The sequence below is a fragment of the Solanum lycopersicum genome, chromosome 12 (genome assembly GCF_036512215.1).
Source record: "Solanum lycopersicum chromosome 12, SLM_r2.1".
Classification (NCBI taxonomy): Eukaryota; Viridiplantae; Streptophyta; class Magnoliopsida; order Solanales; family Solanaceae; genus Solanum; species Solanum lycopersicum.
The window spans coordinates 64,271,018-64,285,977 of record NC_090811.1 but is presented as its reverse complement, the minus strand read 5'-3'; the positions used below and the strand labels follow the sequence as shown (position 1 = coordinate 64,285,977).

Genomic DNA, 14,960 nt, shown 5'->3' with positions numbered 1-14,960 from the left:
ATTGTGCGAGACTTCTTGTTGTTTTATAAAATCGCAGATCAACAATTCGTGAACAAATATAGATACACCTAAAATAACATGATTTTTCACTAAGGTACCTTAAACAAAACATGTTTCAATTGAACATTCAACCTATTATAAATCGTCCTACTAAACACTTTTTTGACAAATCAACAAGAAAACTAAGTAGCAATCTACTTGACTACATGTGACATTTTTTGAGTTAGTTGAAGTACATTTAAAAAGGAGAAAATGAATATTTTGTACATAAATAGAGGGGTGAACGGAGACAATCAATATGAAATGTCAGTTATTAATACGAGAAAAAAGGCTCCACAAAAAAAGCAACCAGAATCCTTGTATTTAAAAAGTGATGATTACAGCTCAAAAAGATAGTTATATCAAACTGTCAAGAATGAAAAACAGTCATTATGATTCAAAGATCAATGAAAGAGCCCCTAATTAGTTAAACTGAAGCTACATCCCTCTGATGTGGACTAGTTGCATATAACTTATCATAATACTGTTGCACCACCAGAACTGATGCTGTTGTGGCGTATTCCGGTGAAGTCAACAAACTCCCGACTGGCCCGAGTTCAGGACAATCAGTCCTCTGGCTCAATGCAAGAGGTACAACGCCATTAGGCCTTCGACCAACCAGAAACAAACTGCAACGACTGTAATCACGTAGGATAGTAATTGTTTCCGACACATTTCTAATAGTCTTCTCTTCGTATTTGATGGAACTGTCGTCTGATATACTCGTTCTGAAAGCAGCGAGAAACTCCTCATCAGCAGAGACTAATGTTGCAGCATCTGTATGAATTGTTACTATCTCTTCTGAGGAATCTGACTCCACTAGGAAGCGAATGACTGTTAACTCGACTCCAGGATGCTCAGCCATACGAGTCCCGTAAGCAAGTGCTTCACGATCATCATGGCCTCCAAAGTAAAGAACGGTAATAGAGAAGGAAACGTTACTTGCAGATATCTGTGCAGTACCACCAAGTCCGCGATCAACAAAGATCCCCACTGAACATGAAGCATGTTCAAGAACCCTTTTGTTAACCAAGTGAAAATCAGGTCGAGTTGACTCAAATGAGCCGTCGAGCCTCAGATTCTTGTGATATGGTAAAATTATCATTGCTATATTTTTCTTCTCAGCAGTAATGCAAATATCTTCATGCATGTCAGAGAGTGATGAGATTGATGTCATTGGCCGCACAGACACCTGACTTAATTGTTGGAAAGCCTCAAACGCCACAACAACGTGGTTAGCTGACCGCTGACTTTTATTCCAGAAGGGCAAGCCATTATGTCTAGCCTTGTGTACCATTAAGATAGCTGATGGTCTCTCCGAGAACTCCATGAGATGCATTGCATATACAGAAAGCCTTTCTCCCCTCTCGGTACCACGTGAGGCCTCAAGGAGATTAATGACTGATGGAATATTTCTAGAACTACGGAAGCAGGTTAGTAATCGCAGTTCAGTATTCGGATTTTTCCTTTCTATTCTCCTATGTTTATAGTCGCCTTTGCTTGGCATTTTCGCTGGTTTGTAAACAGCCATAACCAGGGGTGTGGTGATAAAGGTCGTGAAGAGAGCCATCATAACCATGATAGCAAAAGTCTGATCATTCAATACCTGCATGAGACATCGCGTAAACAGTTTAAAGCTGAAACAAGATTACATGATTTCACAAAACAAATAAGTTGCTAGACGAGCATTACCTTTCGATCTTTACCAATATTAAGGACAATCAGTTCCACTAGTCCCTTACTGTTCATAAGAAATCCAAGAGCAAGAGCTTCATTTTTCGGAATCTTCCAGAGAAGGGAAACTATAAAAGTACCAATGATCTTCCCGAAACAAGCTGTAAATATGACCAGAACTAGCAAACCCCATGATTGTACACCTTGGATTGTAGCAACATTCGTTTTTAGACCACTTGAGACGAAGTATAATGGGAGGAAAAGACCAGATACAAGGTCCTCAACTTTTTCAACCAGTACACCTGCAAATGGCCCCTCTTTTGGAAGTAGAACTCCAATGACGAAAGCCCCAAACATAGCGTGAATCCCAATAACATCCGTGACAAGTCCTGCTGCAAGTACAGCAGCTAAAGTAGCACATATATACATCTCATCCACAGGTTCACCTTCGTGGCAACGTTGTGAAATCCATTTAAAAATTGGCGGCACAATAAGACTGGCGCCAATGACAAAACCACAACCACAGAGGAAAACCCAAAGTGGCACAACAGCAGATAGATTATCACCAGATAAGGCAATGGCAAGTGCAAGTAAAATCCAAGCTGCCACATCATTGACTGCTGCCGCAGACATGGCCATTCGCCCAACATCAGTAGTTAAGAGTTTCAGCTCGGCCAAAATGCGTGCCAGAACAGGAAATGCAGTTATGGAAAGCGCTACACCCATGAATACAAGAAATGCAGTAGTATTTACACCTTGGTTTATAGTTCCTCGAAGAATAAATGAAGTGCCTACTCCCAAAACAAACGGAAGAGTAATTCCTGTAATAGCAATGGCAAGGACTTTTTTCCCACTCTGACGCAATGACTTAACATCTAGTTCTAGGCCAGCTAGAAATAAAAAGAACAGGAGACCAACATTTGCCAAAGTGTCTAAGACGGTGATGCTCTTCGGTGGGAATACTGCATTCAAATAGCCTTTGTTTCGACCAAGAGCTGATGGTCCCAGCAATATACCTCCCTGTAAACAGAATGAAGTTCCAGATAACATTAAAAAATTTCTTGGCTTTGTAGCACTCCTGTAATTCAATATAAAAGGTGTAATTGTTCTTTCTTCCACCAAAAGAACGTTCCATGAAGATGAACGAAAAGCAAGACTAGAGGATCGTATCACAGAAGTTGATCATCGAAGTCTACTATACTATAACGAGGAGAAGAAAACACGTGATTCAAGAAAACAAAAAAGAGGGAGCTTTTTGATGACTTATAAATGATGATCAAACAAAATAGTTAGAAAGAGCAGATAATTTACTTTCAGCTAGGAGAGAAATAAAATGGTAAAGAATAACTAAACGAAGACAATAGGGAAACAACAACATACCCAATGTAATTCTACAAAGTGGGATCTGTGGAGGGTAGAGTGTACGAGACCTTACCCCTACTTCACGGTAGAGAGGCTATTTCCGATAAACCCTCAGCAAATGAAGACAACAAGGCACCATAGAGAAAATAACTGTCGGCTGATACACAATTACAGACAATGAACCAAGTTTTCTTTGAGATGGTGGTAGGAGAAACAACTTACAATAACTTCAGCAATTACACGTGGTTGTCTTAGCGGCCGCAGCAAAAAGGCAAGACCTCTCGTGACGACAAGAACTAAACATATCTGTAAAATGGCCAACGGAAGTGCAAAATCCAGGGGATTATCACCCTGAAAAATGCCGTTAGACGTAGCCTTCATTGGAGATGGACAATGCTGATCCATAGTTTTACTGTATGCCTCTCCAAACTAGTCCTGTAAACACAATACTGTAAAATAGCTATTACACTTCCAATTTCAACTCAAAATTATAAAAAGGAGGATCAACATGAAAATCTTTTATTAGCATCCAGGATTGCTCCCCCACAACCAGAGCTACAACCAAAGGTGGATTCAGGATTTAAAGTCTATGAGTTGCTACAACAAACTCGAGTTTATAGGTTCCTATAATAAAAATATAAAATTTAAGCAGAAGCTACTGAGTTCACGTTAAACGTGACACTTAATCCACAGCTGACTACAACACTTAAAGTGAGCATTAGTAATCTGTCACTACATGAGTCAAGATATCCACAAATTGACATAGATACCTAAGGGCACTACAAATTCAATCAGCACCAATCCTTAACAAAAAAAAATGATTTTCTTGAGTCAAACGTCTATCAGAAACAAATTCTCTACCCTAGGGAGGTATTCATACAATTCACCGTCTACTCTAGACTCGAAACTATACTGAATATGTTATTGTCGTACAAATATCAATCAATTCACTGACACCAATTCTTAAAAAAATACTATTTTTGCACAAAACAAAAAATATTCATTGAAATTCGGGAAAAAAAATATCCAGATCAAAGGATCTATATCAGTACTTGTTTATCAGACTTATAACTGATTTTTTTATATTATTATTATTATCAATATACCAAATTAAACAGAAATATTTGGATGATAAACAAATAGAAAAATCATACCTTGTAACGCGAGATTTGCGAACTAATAAAAAAAATCAAACACCAAAATAAGGATAGATTGGAGTGTGAACAAGTAGCTTTCAGTCCCCCAAAACAGTGTTAAAAGTCCGAGAATGAATGAAAGTACAATCTGACAGTACAATATACCCGTTCTCTTTATTTTTACTTGTTCATTTTAAATTTTGTACTCTGATTTAAAGTTTAATTTAATTAATATAAATATTTTATCATAATATTTATACCTTTTTTGTCACATAATAATTTATTAATATATATATAAAAAAATTCTCTTTATTTACTATTGATTTGACACGCTAAATGATATAATAGGAATATATGGCTATTAAATTAAATGTTTTGAATTATGTGTATCTCCATTTCATTTTATATATCATATTTTTACTTTGTATTTATATTAAGAAATGATATGATTTTAATTTTCTATCCTTATTTAATGTTTTTCTAAGTCAACATTATAATAAATGATGAATATATTTTCAAAATTAATTAACTATTCCATCAAGGATAAAATATGCAAAATATGATAATTTACGCGTAAATTTTATAAAATGACAAATATTGTGGTCCAACTATTTATAAAAAGGGATGACATATAAAATGATCCGAAGGGAGTAGATGTTAAATAATATTTAATAGCAAAGATAAAATAAACACAAAACGTAATATATCTCTAAATTGGACAAGTATTCTGTTTTTTAGTGTAGAGGACAATTGTTGTTGAATGGAAGGAGTATCACATATTAATTATCTATCTTACTAAATTAAGAAAGCACGAATTATCTCTATTTTACCTTATAATTAATTCTTTTTTGAAAGTGTTTATATTTGTTTTTATATGGTGAATTAGTAAAATTATTTTTCTATTTTTGATTTCTTAATCATCGTGCAAAATGAAAAGTGATCAAGTATTATGGAGCGGAGGAAATATTAATTAATAGGAAAATGATTTAAATATGTCATCAAATATTTTTTAAAAAGCTTATTTATTTATATATTAAATGTTTGACTCATCTATATTATTTCTATTTGAGAAAAGTTGTGTCTCTACGATTATCAAATAATGAAATAGATGCTTTTTTTCTCAAAAGAAAATTATGTAGATAAATCAAATATTTAACGAAGATATATATAAACATTTTTTAAAAGTTCGATAACATATTTGAGTTTTTTTCCTTGGTATAGTCTAAACTCCAAAGTCTTAAAAATTAATTTGAAAAATATGTAATTGATGTGAGGATATAAAAGAAAAAAAATGTTACTTTTAATATATCAAAAATCAAATATATTTTTACCCTTTTAAAATATTTTATTTATTCAAATAAATGTCTATTTTTATTCATTCAATTTAACATATCAAATGATAATCAATCAATTAATGCCTGATTTACCCTTATTATTAAATATAGTTATTTTTTTAAACATTAAAATTCCAATCAATATATATATAAATGAGGACCATAGCCAAGGTGATGTGGCATCTCTCTATGGCCTCCATTCCTTTTTTTCATTTTCTCTCTTTTTTGATATTTTTTCTTCTTTCTTTTTATGAAATAATTTGTTTATTAATTAAAAAAATTCAAGTATATTTATTATTGTAATTATATATAATGGTTATAAAAAAACCTCCATCTATTGATATTCTCACTTAAATTGCATGTCTTTTCAATTTCCTTCTAACTATTTTTGTGGCTTATCCAATCTATAAATACTTATCATCTATAGAGATGTTGAATGTTCATTTTCATTCTTTCTTTTTAGTAGTATAGGTTTTTAATTTTCTTTTCTTCGTCTTTTTATTCATCAATCATGTATATAATAAAAAGAAAACATAAAAAGATGATCTCACAATATGACCTTTACTTTGATGAAGATCATAGATATATTCTTCAAAAATTCATCACATTATTTGGTATAAGTTCAACAAAATGAAGAAGGAAGCATAATTATCTTAGAGATTCCGGAAGATAGAGTCATAGTATTATAAAAGTTTGAATGATTTCCAAACATTTTGAAAATTCATTGTTGTATTATTTTGATTCCAATTAATATAATTCTATTCTCTTTTATTTTATTTCTTCATTTTGAACAAAAAAAATGATTATTCTATTTATTGTTGTTGTTGTTGAAGATGAAAAAATGATTATTCCATATATATATATATATATATATATATATATATATATATATATATATATATATATATATTTTTAAAAATTTTTTCATGGTTGAATTAAAGGTATATTATCTATGGTATACTTTTTATAATATCTACTGAATATTTTGGTCCCTAAAAATATATAATATGGTCTATTATATTAGTAATCAATCACAAAATAAATGAATAAATATTTTTTTCAGTATTGAATATTTTTAATGATATATTCTAATTGAGCACACTTGGTATCACTTTGTAAGAATACACTACATTGTTGTTGTTTTAATTAAACATATAAAGTTTGTATTTTTTAAGTTAGTAATGAAACCGTATGAGAATATGTAAATTTGGGACTAATAAAATTAATTTCGATTAGAGAACTTTTTTTTATTGTAATTTGTTATTAATAACATTTTAAGTTTCTTACCTTTTCATTTTCTCCTATTAAATAGATAAGGGAGAAACTAATCTTACAAACATAATTGGAACTTTGAATTTAGCATTCCCTAAAATTAATCTCGTTAATTTTCCCTTCTTAAACTAAGAAATATGTATCTCTTTTTCTTCATAACTTATATTTCTATAATCTCTAACTCCTCATAACTCTCAAATTTTAAATGTGTAAACTTATGATAATTTATTGTGTTTCTCAATGAATATCTAAATAAATGTGTATTGTAAGACAATCCTTTTTTAAGCAAGTGTAATTGTATTCTAATTCATATTTGATGTACTCATGACAGAGGAAAATCTTATGAATTATGTATATTGATTTTTTTCTTCCTTTTTAGTTAGTCATGTTTAAGAGATCAATTTTTGACCACAGAATCTGAATCTTAGGCTCTAATTTTTTTTTCATAATCTTTATAACCCCTCATGACTCTCAAATTTTAAATGTGTAAACTTATGATAATTTATTGTTTTTCTTAATAAATATCTATATAAATGTGTATTGTAAGACAATCCTTTTGAGACAAATATTAATGTATTTTAATTCACATTTGATGTACTCATGATGAGGAAAATGTTATATATATATATATATATATATATATATATATATATATATATATATATATATATATATATGAACCTGTAATAGAAGATATTTAATTTATTTGCCAAAATAAAAAATAACAATTGAAAAAAAAATAGTATAATTCTATGAATCATGTTTTTGTTATTTTATTTATTGTTTTTTAATCCCACTTTAGTTTATCTATTTTTTTTTCACGTTTTATTCAAAGTAATTGAAAAATAAAATCCAATAAATGAAAATATTGATCTCATAATTGAAGATTTTGTAAATTTTTTAGTCAAAACTGATCTCTTTTTGCTTTGGTTTACTTATATGTTAATATTTTGTAATATTAAATATTTGTATTTTATATACTATATGTATATTGATTTTTTCTTCCTTTTTAGTTAGTCATGTTCAAGAGATCAATTCTTGACCACAGAATCTGAATCTTAGGCTCTAATTTTTTTTTTCATAATCTTTATAACCCCTCATGACTCTCAAATTTTAAATGTGTACACTTATGATAATTTATTGTTTTTCTTAATAAATATCTATATAAATGTGTATTGTAAGACAACCCTTTTGAGACAAATATTAATGTATTTTAATTCACATTTGATGTACTCATGATGAGGAAAATGATATATATATATATATATATATATATATATATGAACCTGTGATAGAAGATATTTAATTTATTTGCCAAAATAAAAAATAACAATTGAAAAAAAATAGTATAATTCTATGAATCATGTTTTTGTTATTTTATTTATTGTTTTTTAATCCCACTTTAGTTTATCTATTTTTTTTCACGTTTTATTCAAAGTAATTGAAAAAAAAATCCAATAAATGAAAATATTGATCTCATAATTGAAGATTTTGTAAATTTTTTAGTCAAAACTGATCTCTTTTTGCTTTGGTTTACTTATATGTTAATATTTTGTAATATTAAATACTTGTATTTTATATACTATGAAAATCATATTTTGTAACTCTTTTGAAGTATAATTAAATATAGATCAAATAAATAAAATAGTAAATATAAATATTTAATATACATTTTATGAAATTTAAAAATAGGACAAACATATATGCCAAAAAAATTTATTCACGCATTTGATAAATCAATTTATTTTTGTTAAATATGTATCTTTTGAAAATTTTAAATAAAAGATGAATACAAATGACTAAATAAGTTGATTTGATTTTTAATATATTTTTTAAAAATAAAACACAAAACCTTGTACATAAAAACTTTTATATGAGTATGACTAAAAAACACAAAATTATGATTAAAATTTTAAATTATTTTAATATACTAAGTAATGAGTATACATCTTAGGGTGTTCATGTATTAATTTTATATAGAAAGAGGTGCAATCATTGATTTGAGAATGCAAGAAGTATATTTGAAATGAAACATATTATCAGAGTATTCAATTTAATTAACTTTTAAATTTTTATTATTCTATGCACATAATATGTGAAGATGTTTATTATCTATCAAATATTTTTACGTAGTTTATATGAATCTATTTATCTTTATATTTCATATAAAAGATATAGATTAAAATATAGTAAACGAGTTAATAATTTTTTTTAAAAAAAACATATTCTCATTCGAGGTTGGATATATTGAAACTTAATAATAGCGTAACATTTTGAATAACATTCTTAAAAAACAAATTTGACAAATGATAACAATTATATTTGATATAGATGCAACTAAAGAATCTAAAATAGCCATAGATGTGATTCATGCAAAAATCATACAAATTTAAATCGTATATTTGAAAAAGGAACAAAAACGATTGAAAAATGAAATATTCAAAAGAGTTTTATCATATCAATATGAAAAAGGATAATAAGACGTGTAGATGTATTTTATTAGTATTTTTCAGTTATTTATAATATAATTCTTATATACTCAAGAAAAAAGTACATCGAATTATATGTTGTAATATAAAGATTCAAACTCATTGATATTCCAATAAAATGTAGAAAGTGACATATTAACTACCTGTCCAAACAAAAAATTACTAAGAAAATATATATTGTGTTATAAATTCATTGAATGAGTGGATAGTCCATAAGGTTGGTACATGAACAACCATTCATATTCACTAGGTTACATGAATCTTTTTGGATAAGAATGTATCTATTTATTATGATGCTTAATATGGTGACCTTTGGAGTGATTTCTCACTCTATAAATAGGGTTGTTCATTCACTATTGTAATATAGACATATGAGACTTATATACACTTGAATAAGAAGAAAATTCTCATTCTTCTATCTACTTCTCTTGTCTTCTTCTCTTTATGATTATATTCTTATGGGCTTGATTTTATAACATATTGACATTTGATATATTGACTAATAATGTACTATCCCTCATTATAGATGTTAAATTTAAGTTTCATTTTGATCGTCATCTCAAAACGATCTTCATAATTAATATATAGTAAAAAAAAAATGATAATATTACGTTTGAAAATAAAGAGAGTTATATAATTGATTGAAAAAAAGTAATCCTTTAATTTTTATTTTAAAGACCGCGCGAAGCGCGACCAAATTCTCCAGTATAGTATGATTGTAAAGATCCCCAATAGCCGGTCAACGAGCAAGAGCAATATTCATCTTCATATGATAAGTTTTTCCCTTTTGAATACTTTATATTATAATTTAGGATAAAAGCCTAAATTTGAAATAAGAATACAAGATATGAAAGAATTAATGCTTTGGATTTTTGAAATTATAGTAGAAGTCTAACCATACCCAAAAACTATTAAAATTTGTGTTAAAAACTTTTTTTTTTTTAAAGGAAAAGTATAAAATAATAAATATTCTAATAACGTAATTAAGAGAGAAGATATTATTCCATAATTAAAGGTTTTCTAATACATTGTTTGGATGGTTGTTATATGTTGTAGCTTAAGACTCGTTTTATTCAATTAGACAATAAGAAATATATTGAGTATTTGTATTGTTAGTTTAGATACAAATTTTATTTTGATTTTTATTTAAATTCTATTGTATCGTTTCATTTAAATTCACTTTATTTATTTTTATCCAAATACCCAATCAGGGTTTATTAACCAAAAATAAAACAATAGTACATCAACCAAACCCAAAATTGGTTCGGGTCAAAAAATAAAAAGAGAAAGAAAAAATATCTATATCCATGGCTTCCTCGACACTATCATATTCGTTCTTATGTGATACATATAAGACTTCGAGTACTATTGATTAGGGTTGGAGAAGCCCTAAGGTTATGACTTCGAATCATTACGGGAGCAAAAAAGGTGGTAGCTCTTATGGGATACATATAAAACCGAATTGATTTGATTTTCAAAAGTGAGTACTAATCTTTTAACTTTTCGAGGAATCCTTCGTCAATAATTGTGAATGATTGATTCTTTTTAATTTCAATCTTTTTTACCTTAGTTTCATAAGAGCAAGTCGAAAGATTGAGAAATTTTCATAAGAGCAAGTCGAAAGATTGAGAAATAGAACTATCTAACATATGCTCTTATTACACTCGTAGTCTCTAAAGAATGAGAACCAGCTATGAAGCATCTACATCGGTAACTCCAATATCGTATACACCATTAGTCCAATTCTTTGTAAAAACTACCCATAATAACTAACTTGCAAAATGGGGATCTCGTTCTTCCTGACCCTGCTTCACCTTAATTGTTATTTGAACAAGTAAAAGTTTCCCTTCTTTTAGGACAATGAGAAGACATATGATTCTTGTTTTTCCTTTGGATTCCCTTCTATAATTGATAGAATTTTTTCATCCAAATCTATCACAGCTGTGCAAAGTGTGTACAACAATGGACCTGAAATAAGATTAAAGATGCATAATTTTTTTTTTAATAAAATGGATATCAATGTGCAATATTTTTGATGAATTCAATTAAATACCTGTCATGTAAATAGGATACTTCTCATTGTTCATGTCACCAACAAGTGCTAAAAAATCACTTTTTGATTCCTTTGCTAAAGAAGACGCTCTTGTTTGCCTGCTCAAAGAGTTCTCATCTTGTGCCTTCATTAGCCAAAATATAGACAAGAGTGTATTACGTTATCAAATCACCTAAAAGATAACTAGCAGTAAACGTCAATAAGAAGAAGAAACATTACATTCTATGATGGATTAAAATGCACTGATAGCTTAGGCAAGTGTACTTGCCTGCTTTACTTGAAGATGCAGATACATGTTAGCATGGAAGAATGGAGTTTCTCCAATTTCACGAACTGAAATTCGATTTCTCGATGCAGTTTCAACGTTCAAAATCCTTCGAGTCCTTGTGTCTATCAAATTATAGCTGTGCCCTACTGAAACTTCTGATGAATGAATCCTCTGGAATCTCTCAATCATGAACATAAAAACGTGTTACCATCTTGCGTTAGTAAAATGAAAACCTTAGCCTAACTCAAGCCCGGAAGCTAATTCGTGAGGCGGGGATAGATGATCCAAGATAATATATGGAAATAACTTTGTAGTCTCTCAAAAACTAGACATTTTGGAGTGCAAAATAAACAGTAAGGTATGAGGCTCAAACAATTGGAATGACTCTAGCCTCAATACAATATAACTCAAAGCCCATAATACATAAACAAAACTTGGTCTCAAGCACTCCAACTTTGAGAATGTATATCTAGACAGAACACTTCAACTTACAAAATGATCATCTAGACACCTCCAAAATTTATGTGTCATGTCAGAGTCTAGTGTGCATGAGACAAAGTGGAGACGAGTGGTCGTGGATTGTTTAGTAGTCGGTTATGACCAAGTTGAGGTATCTAGATGTGCACTCTCAAAGTTTGAGTGCTTACTCGTCAGTTGAGGCCACACCAATGCAAAAACTAGCTCAATGAGGTGAAGAATGACAAGACTACCTAACAATAACTCATTCCCTCGACCAAATATGCGACTTTTAACAACGTGAATCAAAAGAGAGAAGAAAGGTTAGAGCTTACAGCCAGAGCATCCTCAATGCTAGTTGCTTCAAGCAGGTCTCTAGACACAAAGTTTCTTCCAATTGCGCCACCTACTATCTCTTCTTCACATGGCGGTACTGAGTTCAACGTAAAAGCCTATAATTCAAATATAAATACAATCAGAACTAGAAATATTACAGATAATTGACAAGAAAATTGAATATGAGTATACCACTCCATGATTATTAAATCCAAATGCACAACTTGGAAGTTCTCCAGCATATGTATAAGCAGTGAATGTTGTTCCATTAGATAATGTCACCTTAACCAAATAACTGCAGTATAATGTAAACAGAAAAGGGTCATATTTTCCAAAAGCACCAGATATAAAACAAGCGCTCAAACTTGGCTTCAGCTGGCAAGTAAGCACTTCAACTTTGAAATGCACTACTCAACTTGGTTTCAACTGACAACCAAACCATTCCCACTATGTCTCGTGGATGCGCGATGCTAAAGTGACACATGAAGATGTATAGAAGTTGGAGGTTCAACTAACACAGTGAAGACGAGTTGAGGTGTCTAGAATGTGTATACTTGCTAGCTGAGGCCAAGTTTGAATGACTGTTTATGTATTATGTCGGAAAAAAAAAAGAAGATAATTTACGTGTGTCCGACAAGAGCAACATTTGCATCCTCATTATGAACTGCCATAGCCATGGAATTACTAACAACAAGAATATCAGAACAGTCATCATTAATGTCTTCCTCCTTGGGACATTCCTCTGTCTTTGGAATGAAAGGCAGTATTTCTTTCCTAAAATTCAATAATAAAATCTGAAGAACCAAAAGAAAAAAATGTCAGTTTGTTAATTTATCTACTTAATAGAAGAAGTATGGACAATAAAGTCCTTTCGTGGGGTCGATAATATCCCTCCGCCCTTAATTAAAAGTTTTAGAAGTACAAAAAACTCGTACAAGGTGCTTCTCGTTTAATGTAACGAATCTTATGAATAGCAAAATCAAAATTTTCAATACGCAAAAGCACAAAAGAAAGTCAAGGGGACTCAACATTTGCCATAATACAACTTCATATATATAGTCTAGAGTGGAGCTACAACATTTGTTCAGGTTCAACATAACATATTAGCTTTGGCTCAAAAATCAAACTTAGTATTCTTTCTGTCCTAAATTATATGACACACATTTCTTTCAAATTAGTCGAAAAAAATGACATGTTTTGCTATTTGATAACAATTTAACTTTAAAGTGATGATTTATATTCGCACAAACACTTGTGACTTGTTTTAGACAACACTTCTGTTTCTTAATCTTTATGTCAAATCAAACAACATTACTTTTTAGAATACAGAGCCCATAAGCTCAAAATCTTTGTTTAGACAAACTTTAGGCCCCTAAATCTATTAATAAATCCTACACGATACAAATTTAAATTAGTCAGAATATAAAATACGAAAAAAAGGAAGAAGGGTAAGTTAGGAAGTTCACATTGAGAAAGGGGACACCACTTCCTTGAGCAATTCCTTTGAGTTCATTCCAATAATTTGGGAACTTGTTCTTGTTTGTTTGAGATAAAGTATGTATAAGTGTTTGAGAATTTGGGAGTTGAGCAAAAGGGAGTAATTGATTTTGAAGAATAAGGTCAGTAGATAACCTGTTTTGTATTAATTTGGAGAATTTTTGGCCTATCAAAAACCCAATTTGGAAACCCTCATCTTCTTCAAAAGGGCCAAATTCATACATTTCTAACTTGTTGGGTTCCAAATTTGTGCTTCCCATGGCCATTATTGATGGCACCTTATCTTAAAAGAACATTTGCAAAGCTTTTTATACTTGAAAATTGGGGGCAAAATGGTTAAAGTTGAACAAGTATTATCTAAATGAATATATTTAAAAATGGATCAAATATATCAATATATAATATGAATGAAAATGGATGTCTAAATCCATAATATGGATATCCATATTATCAATACTCATTTATTTATTATATTTCATGACTTGTTGCTTTTTTAGAATCTAAATTTATTTTGATTTATAGCTTGTAATTTTATGTGGACATGAAATAATTCAAATAGTCTTTTACTCAATTGATTAAAGGCTGAAAAATTGTATAATGTAGGTATAATTCATGTAAATAAAGTATATGTAAAATTAATGTATATCGATTAATAAAAGTAAATTGTTCTCGATTTTTATTAAGAATTCAATATTTCTACAATAACTTAACATCGCTTATTGAGTCATGTTGTATATCAAAAGTGTGTCGAGATGTATCTAAGTTTAACTAATCAAGTAGAAGAGCGTTCTTATGAAACTAATATTTACACCAAATTTAGGGGTGTTTTCGATATTAGACAAATATAACCAAATCCCATTAATATGAGATCATTCATTCAAATCGTTGTAAGATGCAATTAGTGGCTCTTTTTTTAAAACAAAAAAGAATTCAATTTATGTGTGGAAAACTACGCGTATAGAAAAACATATCCTAGTTAATTACTTAATATTGTTATAGTTTGCCTTAATTACAATTTGCGATTTACTTTTAGTTATAGTAACG

The 14,960-nt window shown here is 29.7% G+C and overlaps 2 protein-coding genes across 3 annotated transcripts; both read right to left on the bottom strand.

Annotated features, from left to right (window-relative positions):
- Nucleotides 1-332: 332 nt before the first annotated feature.
- On the bottom strand, nucleotides 333-4,397 carry LOC101261206 (cation/H(+) antiporter 18). Of its 2 annotated transcripts, none has more exons than XM_004252526.4 (4): nucleotides 4,230-4,397; nucleotides 3,298-3,510; nucleotides 1,732-2,733; nucleotides 333-1,645 (listed from the first exon to the last, which is right to left on the bottom strand). In XM_004252526.4, exons 2-4 carry the CDS (start codon nucleotides 3,478-3,480, stop codon nucleotides 467-469), a joined length of 2,364 nt encoding a protein of 787 aa, XP_004252574.2. In that variant the 5' UTR covers nucleotides 3,481-3,510; nucleotides 4,230-4,397; the 3' UTR covers nucleotides 333-466. The 2 variants fall into 2 exon arrangements, with proteins under 2 accessions (XP_004252574.2, XP_010314495.2); XM_010316193.4 differs by having other exon boundaries at nucleotides 3,298-3,524; nucleotides 4,230-4,366.
- A 6,534-nt stretch (nucleotides 4,398-10,931) lies between these two features.
- On the bottom strand, nucleotides 10,932-14,403 carry LOC101263293 (uncharacterized). Its single transcript, XM_004252533.5, has 7 exons — nucleotides 13,886-14,403; nucleotides 13,044-13,213; nucleotides 12,612-12,714; nucleotides 12,419-12,535; nucleotides 11,628-11,798; nucleotides 11,360-11,483; nucleotides 10,932-11,274 (listed from the first exon to the last, which is right to left on the bottom strand). Exons 1-7 carry the CDS (start codon nucleotides 14,180-14,182, stop codon nucleotides 11,159-11,161), a joined length of 1,098 nt encoding a protein of 365 aa, XP_004252581.1. The 5' UTR covers nucleotides 14,183-14,403; the 3' UTR covers nucleotides 10,932-11,158.
- Between the last annotated feature and the right edge of the window lie 557 nt (nucleotides 14,404-14,960).

Bases quoted from the DNA above. Each gene is read 5' to 3' on its own strand.
- LOC101261206 (XM_004252526.4), bottom strand. From the start codon at position 3,480: ATGGATCAGCATTGTCCATCTCCAATGAAGGCTACGTCTAACGGCATT. The intron at 2,734-3,297 runs GTAAGTTGTTTC...TTCTGTTTACAG, and splicing joins GTGTAATTGCTGAAGTTATT to GGAGGTATATTGCTGGGACC. The intron at 1,646-1,731 runs GTAATGCTCGTC...TGTCTCATGCAG, and splicing joins ATATTGGTAAAGATCGAAAG to GTATTGAATGATCAGACTTT.
- LOC101263293 (XM_004252533.5), bottom strand. From the start codon at position 14,182: ATGGCCATGGGAAGCACAAATTTGGAACCCAACAAGTTAGAAATGTAT. The intron at 11,799-12,418 runs GTAAGCTCTAAC...GAGAGATTCCAG, and splicing joins GCATTGAGGATGCTCTGGCT to AGGATTCATTCATCAGAAGT. The intron at 11,484-11,627 runs GCAAGTACACTT...TGGCTAATGAAG, and splicing joins TGCATCTTCAAGTAAAGCAG to GCACAAGATGAGAACTCTTT.